Source organism: Cynocephalus volans, chromosome X (genome assembly GCF_027409185.1).
Source record: "Cynocephalus volans isolate mCynVol1 chromosome X, mCynVol1.pri, whole genome shotgun sequence".
In the NCBI taxonomy this organism is placed as follows: domain Eukaryota; kingdom Metazoa; phylum Chordata; class Mammalia; order Dermoptera; family Cynocephalidae; genus Cynocephalus; species Cynocephalus volans.
The window spans coordinates 56,278,125-56,298,189 of NC_084478.1; the positions used below are offsets into that span (position 1 = coordinate 56,278,125).

Below are 20,065 nucleotides of genomic sequence, written 5' to 3' on the forward strand. Positions count from 1 at the left end.
CAGAGTTAATTTTCAAACACAAGGTTCACCCCCCGTTATTAATAACTTGCTATGTCCTGTTGAAGTTTTCACTTTTCCCCTCTGTAATTGTGAAAGTACTTCTATACATTCTGAAATGGCATTCCAGCAGATGGAAACAAGAAGGTGGCAAATCAGGACCAATTTTTCTTTCAAGGTTAAACTAATACTAAACCAGACTACTATCCAAAACATCTTAACCAAAATTAACTAGAGAGTTGGTAGTTCTCTGAAACTTATATAAATTTTATTTATTACCATAAATACTAAAATCACAGAAAACACTTTAGTTAAGTCCCAACCACCTATTAGGGAAAATCACTATGGGCATCCAGTCCCCTTGATTGAACCTGGGTAACAAAAGAGGCAAAAGACATGTTTTGTGATGAAACTTAAGATTCAAATGCTAAATGTTTTCAAGCTTTAATAAGGTATATACCAATTCCAAGCACCAAGCATGATATCAAAATTCAAATTCATGGGTTTATTCTTAATAAGCATCAAAAGCAAATTCTACTTACTGAATCCTATCTTACTTTTGATTGCACAATGCAGTTACAATTAGGAAAAAAGTGTCCATTGAATGCATTGTGTATAAAAATGCAATTAACATTTTAAAACCACAGTTAAAAGGGGAAATACCTGAAAAGTTAACTCTATTAATAAAATTATTTGGAACAATGTTATCCTGCAGATAAAAATACATTTCTTGTATGTACATGTAGATTTCTACATGAAAGGATTCAGCTCCAAATAGAGAAAGGGTGACCCTTCATAAAGACATCTTAGACTGCCAAACTGATGTGATTACCATTATAAGAACTGAACTGAAAACAGAAGGATAAAAATGCAAGTTAAAGGAAGGACAAAAGTTTAGTCATGTGCTCCTGAATAGTGGCAGAGTTGGGTGAAAAGCAGGAGATGAAGGCAGAAATAAGACACAGAAGAAAGGCAAGGAAGGTCTCAACTCTGACCAGAAATGAATGGAGAATCAAGCAAAGTTGAGAACAGATATGATATAGCTGTAGTGAGATGATTGAAACTAGACTGATAGTTGATAGTTATAGAAGCTCAATTAAATCATTTTAAAGTAGAATTAAACAAAGCATTAAAATTTAATGGAGAATCAGTATTACAGTGATCAGGTAACTCAGCATGGTATTATTATTTTAAAAACTTTTCCAAATAACATCAAGTCACCAGAAGACCTTTGCATCAGATCATGTTCTTCGAAGCCTAAAATGTCCCTGACTGACTGGGAGAGACAGCATAGTGCTCCAAAAAGAAACCCTGCTGAGATGTGTCAGTATCAGAAACTCCATTTGACCCTGGACAGGCCTTGGATCTTGGATTCTTCAAAATGAGGGGACTGGACCAGGTTTCTTCCAAGCAAAACATTCTATCATTTTGTTGACAATGAATTAAATCGAGATTGTTTAGAACCACCCTAATTTTGGGGGGGAAAGCAAAGAGGAGAAGTTAAGCAAGATAAAGAAACATCACAGAAACTTCATGCAAGGGTACAGCATGAAAGTTCTTTGATTCCTAATTAATGCTGTATGCAGAAATATCCTGTAAACTAAATTCACCTAATAGAAAAGTTCCCACATCCTCAACAGATGAGAACATTTGCATTATTTGGGACAGATCATAGATCAATATGAACCATTTACTTGTCTCTTCTCAAAGACTAAGTTCTTTCTTTTATACCCAAATCCTACACTGAAAGACAACCGAGGTGCTAACTGTTAACCACGAATCAAGTTAGGAATGAAGAAAATAAATTAACCTTGAAACAAAGATGTTTTTGGTCAAATTTCAGACATGTATTATTAGAATTAATTACTGGCCCCGCCAGGTTAAAGATGAAGGGAGGCCCTGAGAAGTCTATAGAGCTTATACACACACAAGTGACTGTCACTGTTTTTTTTTTTTTTTTTTTTTTTTTTTAACCTAGTTTTATTAAATATTGCTTCTTTGGGATGTGTTTATAACACCTCCCAGAACACTTTCATGTAAGGATTCAAAGCGGTCATATTAAAATACAGCTTCAATATAAAGTTTATCACAGTTTTACAGTATTCAAAAATGACAGACCTGCCTTAAAAAACAAAACAAAAACCAAAAAAGGACTATTACACCCAAAGCATACGAAAACAATTAAATAAGCAAGTTTGGCAATTTCATAATTTTATAGTATAAAACAATATTAAATCTATTACTGGCAAGCAAACACTGATTACCTAGTTTGAAATGTGTCCCATTTAAACACACTATACAAGTTCACTATACAAAAGATTGATCGTCTTTTTGATGAAAGAAGTGCACCCTGAAAATTTTTGCCAGTTTAGAATATTTAAGTCTTAAAGCAAAAAGAGTCCTTTTTTCTTTTTTAAACTGAAGGCTGAATTCATAATTTTTTGTTGTTTTGTCTCATTTGTCAGCCTTCCTGGTTTAAAAACAATAGTGTTTATGGACGCCCACCAGGGGGCAGTGTAAGATTAGCCATTAAATCACGAACAGCTGCAAATATTGTGCATTCACCTGCAACAGAGAAAAATGGTCATTAGCTATTCGCAATACAGGAAAGATGATGTTAACACACCGGTGGGGGAAGGGGTAATTAAACCTAAAATTAGTAAGAACTTTAAAGATCAAAATAAAAGACTAAATTTTAACTGCCCAGATTTGGTTTAGGTTTTGATTTTTCCTTGGGAAGAAATTTTGGGCAAGTCCCAGTTAGGTTTGAATTTAAGAAGGCATGCCTAGACTTTCTGTATAGAAACACTGTAGCATTGGATAAGCCTTTGAAGCTGGGCTTTAAGGTTAATGCTACTGACAGTTTATGCATTTGTAGCTAATGACAAGAATCTAGATTATATTTATGCATTAGTTACAACTTTGGTGGAAAGTTGCACGAAAGGCCAGATAAAAATGTCTATGACAGCGCTGTCCAAGAGAACTTTCTGTGATGATGGAAATGTTGTATATGTGTGCTGTGGCTACTGAGCACTTGTAAATACAGCTAGTGTGACTGAGGAAATGAACTTAAATTTTTATATAATTTTAGGCCGGCCCATGGCTCACTCGGTAGAGTGCGGTGCTGATAACACCAAGGCCACGGGTTCGGATCCTATATAGGGATGGCCGGTTTGCTCACTGGCTGAGCGTGGTGCTGACAACACCAAGCCAAGGGTTGAGATCCCCTTACCGGTCATCTTTTTTTAAAAAAAAAAATAAATAAATAAATTTAAAAAAAAATAAAAATTTTTATATAATTTTAATTAATTTAAATTTAAATAGCCATATGTGGCTAGTGGCAGCTATATTGGACAGTGCAAGTCTATGAGATCTATCAGTTTTCTCCCAAATTTCAAGGAAATGGTCAACTTCTGGGGTTTAAAAACAATTAAATACAAAAATAAAGTGATTTTTCGTAAAAAGCACTGCACTGAGGGGGAAGTGATGGGTGTGGGAGGAGGGGAAGGCGGCTGAAGCATGGCGCACCAACAATCCAAAAACAAGATTTGGGGGAGAGGGCTGGTGATTCATCCTCTCAATTTCCCCTTTGCTCAATGAAACCAAATACTCCGCCTTTCACTTCTTGTAAATATTACAAATATATAAATACTATAAACAAAAGCTGAATCCCTTCCACTAGAGCATGGTCTAACAGTGAAGTGGCTCAAAGTAGAACCAAGGACCTCATGTGAATCATAGCCTTCTGGCAAAAGGTATGATGTGCAGTAACCCTGTGCAAGTTACTGCCAACCTTCTCTCCAACCACTGGAAAATTAAGGTACAGGAAGAAAAGGAAATCCAAAGGTTTGCCCAGCCCAAGGGGGGAAAAAAAAAAAGAACACTTCCAAAATATCTCAACAATTTCTTAAATAAAAGCAATTTTTTTCTTTTTCTAAAAACACGTTTTCATTATTGATAGGTAGACAAACTTGCTTGATCCTAGTAGGATCAAAACATTTTCCCTTTAATTTTAAATTCCACAAGACATATTACATAAAAATATGTAAGGTAATGATAGTCATCTGCTTGTGAAGGAATGGTATTTATTATCAAAGTTCTATTAGACTGCTACTTTGAGAATTCTAATAGCTTTAAACTCTGATTCTTGAGGACCTATTTTTAGCTGAAAGAAGAGAGAAGTCAAAGGATGAAAGCAGAAAATTGTAAGTAGAAGTATTACAACAAAAGAATCATACCCTTCTCTACTGCCCAGTGTATTCCTTATAAACTAAAAGTAAGAACTCACCTATGTATACAATATAGGGAAACAAACAGCTAAAAATATTTCTTTCATAATTGCTATTCCTAGTAAAATTTTGACACTGTGGTACCTAAAAATGTTTCAGAGAACAACTTTCCCTCATTTAAAAACACAATTCTGTTACCAAGCTATTCTACACAGAGAGATTTAGAGGACTTTCTTAATATTAGAAATAAGCAAAATTTAAATTTAATTTAAATTTCTTTAATATTAGAAATGAGCAAAATGGAAGAAAAGTTCTCTTTGCTAAACGTTATGTTTTGTAATCCTAAATTTAGTGCTACCAGGAGTTACATGTTAAGTGTAGGCTACTCCAGTATTGAAGGGACCTTGTTTATCTTTCTGGAAACATCCTGGTTTCCTTGGAAATGTTCAGTTTGAGAGCTTCATTGTGCACTTGGTGAAAAGGTTCACTTGCACCCGCCTGACATTTATATAAGAAGCCCAAAAAGCAGTGATGCCATTTGTATCAGCTTTTATTCTTCACAAAACATTTAGAAGATACAGAACTTTTAATGATATTATTCTATTCATGATTGAACCATGAAATATGAGAAGGCAACATGCATTTCAACTTTGTGATATACAGAGTGGCAGGTATTGATGGTAGGGCAGGAATTCACAGCCATGGAAAATTCTATCATCCTAACCTAGGGCTCTGTGGCAATGTGTGCTATAAATACAAGCTTCTAGCATTAGCAACTGGGTCAGTCCCAATAGTAAATCACTAACAAAAACAAAGTTCAGGCAGCAGAGAAATGACAAAAATGAAGAACCAGTGAGAAAAGAAGAAAGCGACAGGCAGACATTAAGATGGCCACAGCAACCAGAGCTCTATTACTAGGACTGGGGGTGGAGGGAGTAAGGAGGGAGAAGAGGACAGGAGAAGAGGTTTCTCTCAAAAGAACTTTTATAACATATAGGCAATAAAATATCGTCTACTGGTCATGTACCTTGTCGTGGTGGATTCATCTCTGCAAACCTCTTCAGAATGTTGCTGACCATCATGGGAGCAGCAACAGAAGAGTTCTGCTGTCTGGGAATGTCTGCCTGCTGGGTTGTACCAGAAGCCATGTCATAAATGATTGGAACTATAATACTAACAGGTTCTTGGGGAGGGACCGATGTTTTCTGAGTTAACTGAAGCTGTAGACATACAACACACACAAAGAGAATAAAAACATAATAAGAAAATAAAACATTTGTCTAAATTTATCAAAAGCATTATTTACTATACTTTCATCAGATTAAAACACAGCAAGCAAAAGAAAATTAAATATGACAAGAAAAGTGACAAACAACTGAATATTATGATTAAGATACAACTATGTCTCACAGTTACTTAGTTCAATAAATTTCTGCTATTACTAAAGGAACCAGGATCCCATGAAGTCCAAACGGACAGTTAAGGAATATGAGCCTATATTTGGCAGCAATAGATAATTTATGCAATTATCTAAAAGCTGCTCTATTATCCTCACATGGCTTTTTCTTCAGAAGCTCTGTACACAAACAGATGCCAAATGGTACTTACAAAAAACAGCATTTTGGATTTTAGCACCACAGCAGGTGTCCCAGGAGGTGCAATCGGCGGTGCACTGGGAGGAATCGTCAAGCAAAACTGAACGTTCCATTTTAGCTGTGTTGCCTGGTCAGGGAACTGTTTTTTGGGAAAAAAAAGATATCATGATAAAGTCATATGAACATTTAAAATTATATTCCAGTATAGGAGTCTGAAAGGTTAGAATTATATTTTATACTCAATTATTAACAGAACATAAAGTGGGTAACCTACACTTTTTCTAAAGAAATACATACATGAAGTCACTAACCGAAAAGTCAAATCTGGATTTATGTAGTATGTTTCCCTTCCTTCTCTCCCGCTTCATTAATTTCCAAGGCCTATGGTCAGCTTCTGCACTGTCTCTGACATCTACTCCCTCCTCTCTACTTTCACTGAGACCACCAAGCTCAGGGCTTCATTACTTCTCCTGTGGTTCCTTAACAGTCCCTTTTAGTGGCTGCCTCTTCCAATCCATCCATCCTTATATCACTGTCAGACACATATCCTAGAACATGGCTCTACTCAAGCTCACAAATGTTCAGTGACACATGCTCCCCCCACACCCCAAGGACCAACACCTGGCATTCAAAGCTGTTAACTGTTGTCAACCTAAACCTCCCAGTCCTGTTTCCAACTCCTCCTCTAAACAAACTAGTCCAACTGAGTTAATGATTTCAAATCACATCCACTGGTGCTTTTGTAGCCATTTTACTCCTTTAAAAACTCAAATGACTTTTTTTTGACATAAATAATGTTTCCCATAGCCTATCAGAGGCAAATGTTCTTAGCAAAAGAACACTGCTGCCCAATATTTTTGTGTGTGTGTGTGACTGGTAAGGGGATCATAACCCTTGGCTTGGTGTTGCCCGCACCACGCTCCGCCAGTGAGCGCACTGGCCACCCCTATATAGGATCTGAACCCGCGGCGGGAGCGCCACTGCACTCCCAGTGCTGCACTCTCCCGAGTGAGCTAGGGGGTTGGCCCTGCTGCCCAATATTAATAGTAAAACACCAACTAAAAAAAGGAGTGAGGTATTTGGAGTTACTCAAATGAACACTAGAAACATTAAAATGAAAGGACTACTATAAGACTAAAAAAGTATAATCAGCTGCCACCTGGATTCCATCTACATAATTGCATACTTTCACAAGGAAGAATTCAAAATCTCCCCAAACAGAGAAGATTTTTTGATAGATGGGCATCTGAAAAAGTTGGACCAATATCTCACGTGACACCAAGATAAATTTTAAATGGGTCAAAAATTTAAATAATTAAAAAAATGAATCCATAACAGTATTAGAAGTAACTATGGGAGGATGATTTCAAAATCTGGGAATGGAAAGAGTCTTTCTATCAATGATACCAAACCAGGAAGGCTTAAAAACCAATACTGACACATTTCACTATTTATTAAAAAGAAAGTTTTACCTACAAAAAGTAGAGTCAAGACACAAATGACAAACTAGGAAAAAATATTTACAACTAATATCTCAAGGGGCTAAGTTCCCTAGTACACAAAGAGCTCCTACAAATCAGTAAGAGAAAGACTGACAAATCTTGACAAGGATGTGGGAAAGCAGGTACTCCCATAAATTGCTGGTGGGACTATATACACTGGCATAATGTCTATGGAGAGCAATTTGACAATATCTACCAAAATTTAAAAAATATATATCCTTTGACTCAGCAATTCACTCTAGAAATTTATCCTACTGGCACAGCTGTAAAAAGGCTCTCTATTATGGCACTGCTTCTAACAGCAAAATATTAGAAACAACCAAAATGACCATCAAGAAGGGACTGCTTAGCCATTTTAACATATTCATATAATGAAATACTAAGCTTTGTTTAAAAAAAAACCAAAGACAATCTTTATATACTGAGATGGAAAGATCTCTAAGATTTCTTCAGTGAACAAAGCAAGATGCGCCTCCATTTCAAGCAATATATTAAGCTAGATATCCTCGAAATCATTTCTGCCACAAACACTAACAAATTTTGGGGGTAGCGAGACATCTTCTTAAATACTGTTATGGGTTGAGTTGTGTGTCTGAAAAAAATATTAAGTCCTCACTCCCAGTACCTGGGAATATGACCTTTTTTGAAAACAGGGTCTTTGAAGACCTAATCAAGTTACGATGAGGTCATTAGGGTGGCCCTAATCCAATATGGCCACTGTCCTTTGTGAAGAAGAGAAGAGACACAGGCAGAGGAATACACCAGGAGAACACCATGTGATGATGGAGACAGAGACTGGAGTAATAAATCTACAAGCCAAAGAATGTCAAGAACTGCCGTCACCACCAGAAGCTAAGAGAAAGTCATGGAACATTTTCTCCCCTAGATCCTTCAGAGAGAGAGCACAGCCTGCTGACACCTTGATTTAAGACTTCTTCAGAACTGTGAAAAAATAAATTCCTATTGTTTTAAGCCACCCAGTTTGTGGTAATTTGTTATAGCAGTCCTAAAAAACTAATACAAATGCAGACTGAAACATGCCGAAAATAAGGAAAATCCCAAAAGGGCCAAATATATACCAAGAGCAGATACACAGTGTTCTGAAAGTAGACACTGCCTGTGGAACATGTGCTGTCTGTGACTTAGCATTTCAGTTTTAATGGCTATTCACGGGACACAAAGCCTAGGACCAACAAAGGTGAGGAATCAGATTTTATAAAATTATATGTTACAAATTTACATATATAAGAATATTTAATAAAAATGGGAAAAAATACAGAATAGGATGTAGAAATGATATTTCATTAAAAAAGTGTATGGGAGAGATGTATTTGCTTTTCTGAATGGACCATCTCTAGGAAAGCAGGCCACTGGAACCCTGGTTGGACAGAGGATGGCTGGACAGGGACGGATGGGGCAGGGATAGCTAGACAGGGAGGGATGGGGAATTTCTTTCTGGATCAACCTGTTCTAAATTCAGAAGATACAACAGAATTGTGTTACCTATACAAAGACAAAATTTAAGTTAAAAATTAAGAATTTAAGAGAAAAAATGGAAGAAAGTACATAAATGGGTGAAAACCACTGCTCCCACCAACTCTAACTTGTTCAAACAGACCTTACTAGAAAAGTATGTGTTTCTCTGTAACTTACCAGCTCTAGCTTCATAATATGCACACAGTCCCTGAGGATGTGTGTAGGAGCTCCTAACAGCTTGGTGAAGGCTATTAACGTATTGGCTTTAAATGGTGGTCCTGCAACCTACAGGGATAAATAAAGCAAGTTACTCTTTATTCTACCTTGACTCTTCTGTTTCATTAATTATATTAAATTTATGCATTAAACACATACTCTTGTTTCAAAGAATTTCTCCAAAACTTGAAGTTCATCAGGTTTCCACTGTCCTGCATTTTCAGGTGTCACTTTTAGCTGAAGCGTTTGGTTGGTTTTGGGGCTAAGGGCTACTCTGCATTTCAGTGCATCAGTCTTGAACATGATCACTCCGGGTTCATTGGAATTTATCAGCTGCAGCTATAAAACAAGAAGGATGCATCATGTTAACATGTAAGACAAAGAGAAATTGAAAGTGTTACTGAGAGAATTGTTTCAAAAGGAAAACTAAGTTGATACCAGTTCCAAAACCAACAACAAAGGCACCTGGGCATTGAGCATCAACTGCTGGCAATGTCACAAAAAGACAGGCAATCAGCCATTATGTGCCTCTTGATGGAAGAACATAACACTACCTATGAAGTACTCTTGCATAAACAACAAAAAACTTAAACCTGAATTCAGCAGTTTGATCCAGAGGATTGATCAATGTGATAGAAAACATGACAGTCAAAAGAACATGTTAAATGATTCCAAAGAGAACCAATCAACAAAATCCACACTAAGAAACTCTAAAGGACAAATGACTTCTGGACATCAACTAAATATGTGATGATAAAGAAACTACTTTTTTTAGGTATGAGAATGGTACGGTTCACTTTTTTTTTTTTATTAAGAGTCCATACCTTTTAGAAATATATGCAAAATTCTTATGGATGAAATAATACCTGGGATTTGTTGTTAAACTATCTGGAGGGAGGAACTATAGAAGAAACAATATTGGTATGAGTTAAATGTTCAAGGTGGGTGATGAGAGCATAAAAATTCATTATACTATTCTACTTTTGTATATGCTAAATATTTTCTACAATAAGCTTTTTAAAAATGGCACATTAGAAAAAAAGAGTAAGGACCACAATCACAAAAGGTTAGATCTGGATTGGGCCCTTATTCTAGACCCGAGGTTGACAAACTTTTTCAGTAAAAGATCAGACCGTAGAAGTTTCAGGCTTTATGGGCTATACAGTCTCTGTTGCAACTACTCAGTGATGCCATGGTAGCTGAAAGCAGCCATAGACAATAAGAATGGGTGTGGCTGCATTCTCATAAAATTTTATTTACAAAAACAGGTGGTGGAAAGGACTTGGCCCCAGGGGCCATAGTTTACTGACCCCTGTTCTAGCCCACTATGTTGATTATGCAGCTGAGCAAAATGAGGTTCAAAGAACTGAAAACTTGGATTGTGAGTGGCAGAGCTGAGGCTAAATCACAGGTCTGATAATTGTCATTCTGAATGCTCATTTATTCAACTTATATTAAAAATATTTTTCCCCCAAATCTGAATATATATAAAGGTTGCAAAATGGCTTCATGTCAACTGTGGAATAGATATTTTAAACATTCACCACTTTGACTACCTCATTAATACATATATTGATAATAACTATAAATAACTAATATGTATTGAATTCCAAGAAATTATGCTAAGGGCATGAAATATCTCCAATTTCCACAATTGTTATGCGTTAGGTAGATACAATTATCTACTATTATCAGAAAGGTGAAGAAACATGTTCAAACACATACTAGCAGGTGGTATCACCTGGCTACAAACCCAGGCAGCCTGACTGACTCTAGAACTGGTGCTCTGGACCATGAGCTATCTCCTAAGGGAATCACCACAGGATAGAAGTCTTTTTCTATAAGTGTTTTAAATAAATTCAATTGTTCATGTATTTAAAAAGCAGCTTTCGTCCTTGTGATCATAAGTAATTTTATTTCAATGGAGACTCAGATTCAAAGTCAGCCTGTCTGCAAGGGCACTCCAGAGGGCAAATAGTTACTCATATGCTATTCTCTGCAAGGCCAGATCCTGTGTGCACTGTGTGGGGACCTCTCTCCAGGCCCATGTTAGCCACATAACTCACAGCACAGCAAACTATAAAATGCAGAAATATGTTAATGTAAGAACAGAAAAGAAAATAATGGAATCCATTTTTAATGTTAGGGCTCGGTGAAAAGCATAATACTAACGAGCTGGTTAAAGGAAGTGAGGGAATGTCACTTTAGTTCAGATCTTATTCTGCAGGACAACTTAGCATCCAGCCATTGACAATCACCACTTTGAAGTTCACTAGGTACCCATACCGTTTCTTGTTGAATAATTCTTTGAAGATGTCGTCTCATGATGACTGATCCAAGGAATCTCTCAAGTGGTGAACAAAGGTAACTACCCGCCAGGCCAGGCACGAGGCCTGGAGTTGGAGAGGGCAGCAGTAAAATGTTCAAGGCACTGTGAGTGAGGATGGTAGGTATGGACGCTGCCCAAGAGCGCTGAGGTAGTTTACGAGGTGGAGGCATGTTTGTTGGCATTGTTTGGGAACCTTTTGGGAAGGAAAACATGTCATTTAATTTACAAATGCATACTGTCTCACTGTTTCCTATTTTGCTTTCATTACAAATCTTTGATATTCTAAATTAGTTACTTCTTGTGGTGTAACAATCTTATATAAGACTTCTGGAGAAGGTATCCCCTTTCTTACACTTTGCCTAGCTTTGTACATTAACTACTATTAACTGATTTATTAAAAGGATAAAAGCTTAAGTTACCAAGTATCCTCATTCAACAAGTAGGACATGACTTTCAAGTAGGATATGACTTTCAAATGTAAGGATGGAATAAAAAAGGTCATTTGTTGGTTATACTAAAAGAAAACCTTAAAAATGGTGATGATACTCACTTGTTCCAGCTCGAGGGGAATGAGAGGCATCTGGAACTGGAGAATGTAGTGATGGGTTGGCTGGTGACATTCCCGGCATGCGTGTTGCTGGTGAGGGGCCAGACACTTGAGGAGACCCTGGCCAATTCCCTGCTCGACCACTTGGTGACACCATAGTGTAGGGGGAACTAGGGTCAAGAGTTCCTGTAAAAAAATAAAAAAATAAAAAATAGTTCACAAAACCTGTATTTTAATTACCAAAAATTATTTGACAGCATTCAATTCTTTACAAGGTAATAACTTTTTTCTTTCAATAGGATAGTTCACCGAAGCTTGTTGCTTCTTAACATGTCACACTTGAATCTCCATTTTGTGTAGTTTATGTACTTTTTAACATGATACAAGAATTAAAAAAAAAAAAAGACTGAGAAAGGATAATATTGACCTCCACATAAGCTTCAACATATGTAATATGTAACAATATACTTTATGCTACTATATGCTTGAAAACATTAAGCAAACAATCTCAAAGCTCCTTTAAAGGCATAAATATTATACTTTTAAACTAACCCTGACGAATTATATTTTCATTCTACTCAGAAAAAGATGAGGAACGGGAAATTTTCCATTTTCTTTATTTAGTAAAGTCTACATTGACTAAGAAATGAACCAAGGATCAAGTTTTAAAAGAAGCTACTTCCTGAATAATTTGATATTTCGATTTCATCCTGAAGATACTTTCAACATATTATTTATATCCAAATGACAAACTGAGAATATACTTCTACCATACACAAGGGCACTTCGAAAAGTTCATGGAAGGCGCTGGCTGGTTAGCTGAGCTGGTTAGAGTACGATGTAATAACACCAAGGTCAAGGGTTCAGATTCCCATATCGGGCAGCCACAAAAAAAAAAAAAGTTCATCGAAAAATAGAATTAAAAGATATATGAATCTTTCCATGAACTTTTTGAAGATCCCTTGTATATCAGAGAGTAAATGGTCTTTACTTACAAAAAGAAGTCTTAAAAATCAGTAATAAAAAACACAAGAACGTAGGCAAAGCATATAAACTGGCAGGTATAAAATAAGAAACACCAAAGACCAATGAATATAAAAAAAAAGGTTCAACTTCACTAACAAAGAAACACACACTAAATAAAATACCATTTTTCACCTATCAAAATGGCCAAAATTTTAAAAAATCATAATACAAAGGGCATAAAGAAATATCATGATTTGTAAGAATGAATATGCTAATAATAAACAAAAATTTAAAAAAGAAAAAAATCATAATACACCGTGTTGGCAATGATGCAGGACAATAGACATTCTTCTATGATGCTACAGAAAACTGGTAACCTTTCAGGTGAGCAATTTGTAATATGTTTTGAAAGCTTTACCCTTTGAGACAGCAATTCCACTTCTAGGAACTTACCTAAGGAAATAATCATATATGTGTGCAGAGATAGCACCCTTTTTAACTGTGAAAAATGGAAACATTCTAAACATATAATAATAGGAGAGCAGTTAAATTATGGTATGCCCAGACAAGGTATGAATACTACAACGCCATTTAATATGATGATTTAGTTTTTACTGATAGAAATGTTCTCACAAATATTAATAGCAAAAAGTAAAACCACAGATGCTACACAGCTTAAAAATTGAAGAAGCTCTTTATGTTCCCATATGGCATGGTATTCATGATACATTAGGTGAAAAAAGGCACTGAACACCGTGTACAGTATGCTGCCATGTGTGTAAAAGAGGGGGAAAGAACACTTACACGTATTTGCTTGTATATGCACAAAACAGCTCTGCAAGAATATATAAGGAATTAATAACACTAAATGTCTCTGGGAAGAGGGACTAGGTGGTTGGTGGAATAGAAAGGAAACATTTCACTAACTACCTTTTATTCTTTATTTGAATCAATTCAAAATAAAATTTTTCAGTTAAAAAGTTAAAAAATTCAAGACTCAAAACAATTCATATGGTAGGGCACTCATTTTAGGGGGGGCCTGGGATGTTTGAAGGGGGAGACAAGCAGACAAGTCGAGAACAACAGAGATGCAAGAGGGCAGGCAAGCAGGAAGTGGGTGACAGGAAGGGCAAGGCAGGAAAAGGGAGAGAGAGGAAGACAGAGAAAGAGTCCAAAGCAGATACAGATTGACTGGTCATTATCTCTGCATGGTGGGATTAGGCCAAATTTATTTTCTTTTTGCTTGCACAATACTTTTGCTATTTCCTCAACAAACAAGTGCTAATTTTGCAATAAGAAAATTTACTTAACAAAAACTACTTTCATGTCAAACTCTTATGCTACAGCAATTTCCATGTATGGACTCACCATGTGGACTAGCAAAACTGGCCCCTGGTCCTATTGAGATTCCATGCGAGGATGGGGGAGGAGTTGGAACAAATGACGCTGGTGATGGGGCTCTCAAAGCCCCACTGGGGGAGCTGGCAGCATGCAGATTTCCTAATAAAGGAAAATAATTACAGATGATCTTGCAGGACATATATTATGTCCTGTCCACGGACCCCAAGTTAAAAATCTCCCTACAGACTAAAGAAACAAGTAGTAAAGTTCCCATAAATTGTGTAAAGAAAAACTGAAAAGACTTCATTATTGATAAAAAGAGTTTAATTCCATGGGCCCAAATTCTAGCTCCTATACTGACTGATTTAAAAAACAAAATCCAGTGTCCTTTTCACTCACTCAACAAGTAGGCATGAATACCAACTTCATGCCAAACACTGTTCTAGGCATTGAGGGTGCAGCAGTTAACAAAAAAGACAAAAATTCTTGCCCTCATGGAGCTTATATTCTAGTAGAATGAGAAAGACATTGTCAGGCAGTGATGGGGAAAAACAGAGCAAAGTAATAGGGCAATATTGTGTAGCAGTGGCAGTGGGTACTGTTCTTTATATAAAGCAGAGAAGACCTGTCTAAGAATGGGACGTGTGAGTTGAGACTCAAAGAAAGTAAAGGATAAGGCATGAGGATCCCCAGGGGATGAGATATTCCAGGCAAACAGTAGAGCTAGTGCAAAGGCCCCAAAGGTGGAAGTGGTTATAAATAACAGGGAGGAGGCTGGTGTGGCTGGAATAGAGTGAGCAAGGCGGGTATAGTGGGAAAAGATGACGTCAGAGATGCTAGTGGGTGAGGTGTGGGGGCAGGTCACCCTAAGGACTTAGGGTTTACCCTGAATAAGTGGAAAGCCAATGCAGAGTTTGGAGCAGGAGTCATGAACTAACTTTTGTTCTAGAAGGATCACTCTAGCCGCTTTGATAAAAAACAGACTACAGAGCAAAGGAAGGGGTAGGGACAGGGAAACCAGTTAGAGGCCACTACAATAATCCAGGTGAGAGAGGACTAGTGGCTTGGGCAAGGCTGACAGAAGGTTGAGGCAGTGAAAAGTGGTTCGATTCTGGGTAAATTCTAAAAATAGAGCTGACAGTATTTGGTAAGTGACTGAATGTGGATGTGAAAGAAAGTTCAGCATGACTCTAACAGCTTTGGCCCAAGTAGCAGGAAGGAAGGAGCTGCCATTTACTGGGCTGGTGTGTCTGTGGCAGAAAGCAACACCAGGGGGTGAGGGGGATCAGGAGTTTAGTTTCAGTCATGCTGAGTTTGATCTACATACTAGTTATTATGTGGAATGATGAATAGATAGCTAGAAAATGCAGGACTAGAGTTCAAGGGAGAGGCTTAGGTTGGAGATATAAAAAACTGGAAGACATGAATTTAAAGATGGTATTTAAAGCCACAGGACTAGTTTTAATTTAGGATTATGAAACGGGGAACTATGGCTACCAAAACTATGAATAAATGCAACATTAAAATACTTGCTATATTACCATAACTATCTTCAATATCAGCAGGTTTCAAATTCTCTATTATGTAAGATAATTTCATATTTTTATGTTCTGTAATACCTAAAGTAATGCCTTACATTTAATAAATATGTTGATCAACTTGATTTAAAAAGTGTTATATTTACTTATTTAGTTGTATGATCTAGACAAGTGACAACTTCTCCATGCCCTAGTTCTCTATAAAATAGGGATAATAATAGGACCTGTGCCAAAGGTCTGCTGTGAGGATTAAATGCTTAAAATAGGGCTTGGCACACAGTAAACACTATTTACCTGTCTGCTACTATACTTATTTCAAAATAATTATTTTCCCTTCCTATTATGCAAAAACAATTTCAAATGATATCCTAGAAACACACTCCCTGGGGTTCTAGGACCCTGTTTCTATTTGCCTACTTCTTCCCTAGCTGCTCCTTTGCCACTAACCACTGGTGTTTCTAGGGGCTGAGCTTGTCCACCCACTTGAGCTTCAATGACCCTAGACATGACATAACAAACTCCAAGTCTTCATCTGTGGTCCAAACCATCTGTGATGAGCCATAGGCTTTAATATAGCCACCTGCCCACTGGACGTCTTGACTTACAGGGACTTGCAATACCAACAGGTTCAAGAGAACTCCCCTCCTTTTTTGTAAAATCTGCCCCTCCACCACTCTTGCCCTCTCAGTTATGTAACTTAACCCCGACCAGCCCCTACTAAAATCCAACAATGGCTTCCCATTACCTACACAATAAAGGCCAAAATCTCTAACCAAGCTCCATCTCTCCAGGCTCCAGCTATTTGGGACAGTCTACCATCCATCCTCTGAGACTTCAGGCTCCGCATACCCTACACTGCCTGAAATACCCTCCTTTTCCATGACCCTACACCTGGCTAACTCCAACCCATCCGTCAAGTCTCAGCTTAACCATCATTGCGGGGAGAGAGGCAGGCAAGGGATCTCCAGGGGAAAAAAAGCCAAACCTCCTTGCCAAATGCTCTTCCAGAAGCCCGAGTGACCCCTTTTGTAACATTCATCACACTTGGCATTACAGATGAAAACTGTTTACCTAGGCATTTAAACAGAGGAAGCACCTCCCCCCCACCACCAAAAAAAAAGGGAATTTAAAGATTTTTTAAATGAGGATCTATTTCTCAAAAAACCAGGCTAATACAGTAATTTGAAGAGCAATCTGAGTGGCTACGGTGGCTAAGTGTGAGACAGTTGGGGTGGGATCTGCCAGGATACGAGTTAGGCAGTGCTAAATGAGCAGCCCAATGTTGGCAACAAGGCAGATTATCATGGACCGGTCAAAGAGGCATTTGTCGTGTGCCAGTCCCCAAACTAAATACTTCATGCTAATTATTTCATTCAATTTTCACAACATCTCTAAGCAAAAGGTTTTATATTATTCCCACTCTACAAATGGAATCACCTGGTTAACAAGTGATGTCCCTACATCTCCCATCTGCAGATTAACAAATTCTGCTGATCAATACAAATTTTTATACAAATAAATAAGGATTTTTTTGGTATTTTATAAAGGGAAAAACTATGCACCATAAATTCTGCTTTTCAATGTGAAAACTTAAAAGCAAGTGTATTTGTTGGGTATGTCACTAAAAATCAGGGTTTTATGTAGTTTTATGTTTATTGTTTCCTGGTAAGCCGGAATGCCTTCGATTGGTACAAAACTATTTAATTCATTCTTTAGTTGATTGGTCTAATATAATTATGTTAAATAAAAGGTTTTTACTATACATATACTTTTTAAAAATTATTTCATTTTTTATATTTTACATCCTACATTTCATATCACATCTTGTATGCTAAAACTTTTTTTTTTTAAACATTATTATGCTCTGGAAAAATAATTAACACAGAACAGATTAAGTATGGGACCTGACAGGCAAAGGGTCATCTCCCCAAGAAATGTGATACCTGTCTTCTTTGCTAGATGATAAGCTTAAGAGCAGGGCTATTTTCTGGCTCACTGCTGAATTCCTAACACCAGGCAGCACCTGGCACGGAGCAAGTGCTCAAGAGATACCACTGAATCATTCAGGTAAAAGTAAAAAATTGGCATTCTCAAACACTTCTACAGCGCACTTCATGGGGCTGCCAACAAAGCCATTTTGTCTAGACAAGAAAGCTGTGCACTGCCCAACTGTGGGGGTAGAAGGCAAGCCACCCTTCACATACACCAGGGTTGGCAAACTTTTTCTGTAAGGGATTGTCATAGCAGGAAAGCAGCATAGACACTACATAAATGGGCCTGGCTGTGTTCCAGTGAAACTTTACTTATAAAAACAGATGGTGGGCAAGATATGGCCCATAGGCCTTAGTTTGTTGACCTCTGACATACATCATGTTGCCCTGGAGATGTTCCATGAATCTGGCTCTGGATGACAACACCTGCACTTAATACAAACCTTTTAAAGTACTCCTGAACCATGAACACAAATTTCACAACCCTGCCATAATGAACGAATGGCAACTAGCCACAGACTAGAAAGGGAATTCACTCTGAAGCCTGAGGCAAGATTGCACAGTGCTTCTCAATGTGCATGTATGTGTGTGTGTGTATTTTGGATCTGAAAGCTGAACATGACAAGAAAATAAGTAATATCTTACCTGGAGACTGTGTGTGCATCATAGAGGGAGACTGATTAACTGTGCTGTGATAAGATGTAGGGGGTGAAGTAAGAGGATAAGCGCCTGATGTTCCTGGCTGCTTTGGAAATGGCTGAAAAGAAGAAAACTGAATGTTGGTAAAATGGCCAACTGCAGGTAGTCTAAGAGAGTGTGACTTTTCCCAATTATAGCTGCAGTGTTAACATTTACACACTTCATTGGTTACCAAATAGGAAACGTGAGGTATGAAAATGTGTAAAATACATATTTATAACACATCTAAAAACGTTGACTTTCGAAATGTTTTAAAAACACCCTCATTCCTGACCTTGCAACACCATTGCTTCTATCTCTCAAGATGTTTTTTGCTTGTTTTATCTACCATATCACTGCTTTATGTATATATTTACCTACCACTTCATTAATTCTAAGACATTCCCCCCTCATTTTAACATCTCTGAAATCAGAGTGTGTCTTTCAATTCAAGGCATGTTTTAACTGGCAGTTTTTTCTTTCTTAGCAGCAATTAAAAAATAGTGCGTCTTACTTCTGGTGGAGTTTAGAGTCAATGAAATATGGTAATTCAACCTGACCTCTACTCATCTTTATCTTCATCTCTAGCGATGAAAAACCAAGGACAATCTAATTACTTTCCTAGTCTATCTTTAAAAATTGAGGTATGAATCACGTAAAGTGCAGAAATTTTAAATATACCGTTTGATAAAGTTTTAAAAATGTAACTACCACAGAGATCAAGATACTGAAGAACATTACCAGTACCCCAAAGGCCTCCCTTATACACCTTCCAAGCTTTTATCGCCTCTCCAAAGCTAAGCACTACTCTGATTTCCATCACTCGAGCTTAGTTTTGCCTGTTTTTGCATTTCATATAAATACTGAATGTATGCTTTATAGTGTCTGGCTTCTTTTGTTCAACATTATCTCAGTGAAATTCATCCACAGTGCTGCATGTAGCAGTAGTTTGCTTCTTCATTCCCCAAAAGGATTCCACTGTATGAACATATCCCAATTTATTCATTCATTCTACTGTTGCTGGATATTTGGGTTGTTTTCAATTTTTTGGATAAATAATGTTACAAATATTCTTGTGTTTTTTGCTGCATTTCTGTTGCATGTATACCTAAGAGTAGAATTGTTAAGTCATAGGAATACATAAGGTTCAGTTTTAGCACTCTGGAATACTGCTAAACACTACTGCAATGTAGTTATACAATTTTACACACCTTCTAGCAGTAAATGAGAGTTTCAGTTACTCCTAATACCAAATGTTGGCAAGAATTATTTTTTTTCTTGATTCCATTCTTGTGCACGTGGAGTGTTGTATCACTGTGGTTTTAATTTGTATTTCTATAATACCATATGATGTTTGAACATCTTTTCTGTGCTTGCTGGTCATTTGGACATCCTGTTTTGTGAAATGCCTTGAATCTTTTATCCATTTTTAAAACTGGGCTTTTTTTTTTTTTTTAATTGATTCTTCCTATACTATTTTAAAGAAATTACAGAATTCAGGCTAACTTACAAGCTACAAAATCATATATTCAATTGTATTGTTTAATCTAATAATGTAGAATGTATCTTTTTTTTTTGGAGACTTAAGCCACACTACTATATAATGAAAACTATGATATTCTTAAACTTTTATATTTTCCTCCTTTCCTTTCTCATGGAC

The 20,065-nt window shown here is 37.0% G+C and overlaps 1 protein-coding gene across 5 annotated transcripts in view; it reads right to left on the minus strand.

The window, feature by feature from the left end:
* Positions 1–332: 332 nt before the first annotated feature.
* MED14 (mediator complex subunit 14) overlaps positions 333–20,065 on the minus strand; it is an 80,487-nt gene continuing 60,754 nt past the window's right edge. For 3 of the 5 annotated variants that reach the window (XM_063083497.1, XM_063083495.1, XM_063083499.1), the window contains 9 exons: positions 18,373–18,484; positions 14,226–14,357; positions 11,895–12,077; positions 11,302–11,537; positions 9,175–9,354; positions 8,977–9,084; positions 5,835–5,960; positions 5,254–5,446; positions 333–2,562 (listed from right to left, as the gene is read on the minus strand). In XM_063083497.1, coding sequence (XP_062939567.1) covers positions 2,489–2,562; positions 5,254–5,446; positions 5,835–5,960; positions 8,977–9,084; positions 9,175–9,354; positions 11,302–11,537; positions 11,895–12,077; positions 14,226–14,357; positions 18,373–18,484 — 1,344 coding nt within the window. In that variant the 3' untranslated portion in view covers positions 333–2,488. The remainder of the gene's footprint in view (positions 2,563–5,253; positions 5,447–5,834; positions 5,961–8,976; positions 9,085–9,174; positions 9,355–11,301; positions 11,538–11,894; positions 12,078–14,225; positions 14,358–18,372; positions 18,485–20,065) is intronic. The other 2 variants (XM_063083496.1, XM_063083498.1) reach the window with 2 other exon arrangements.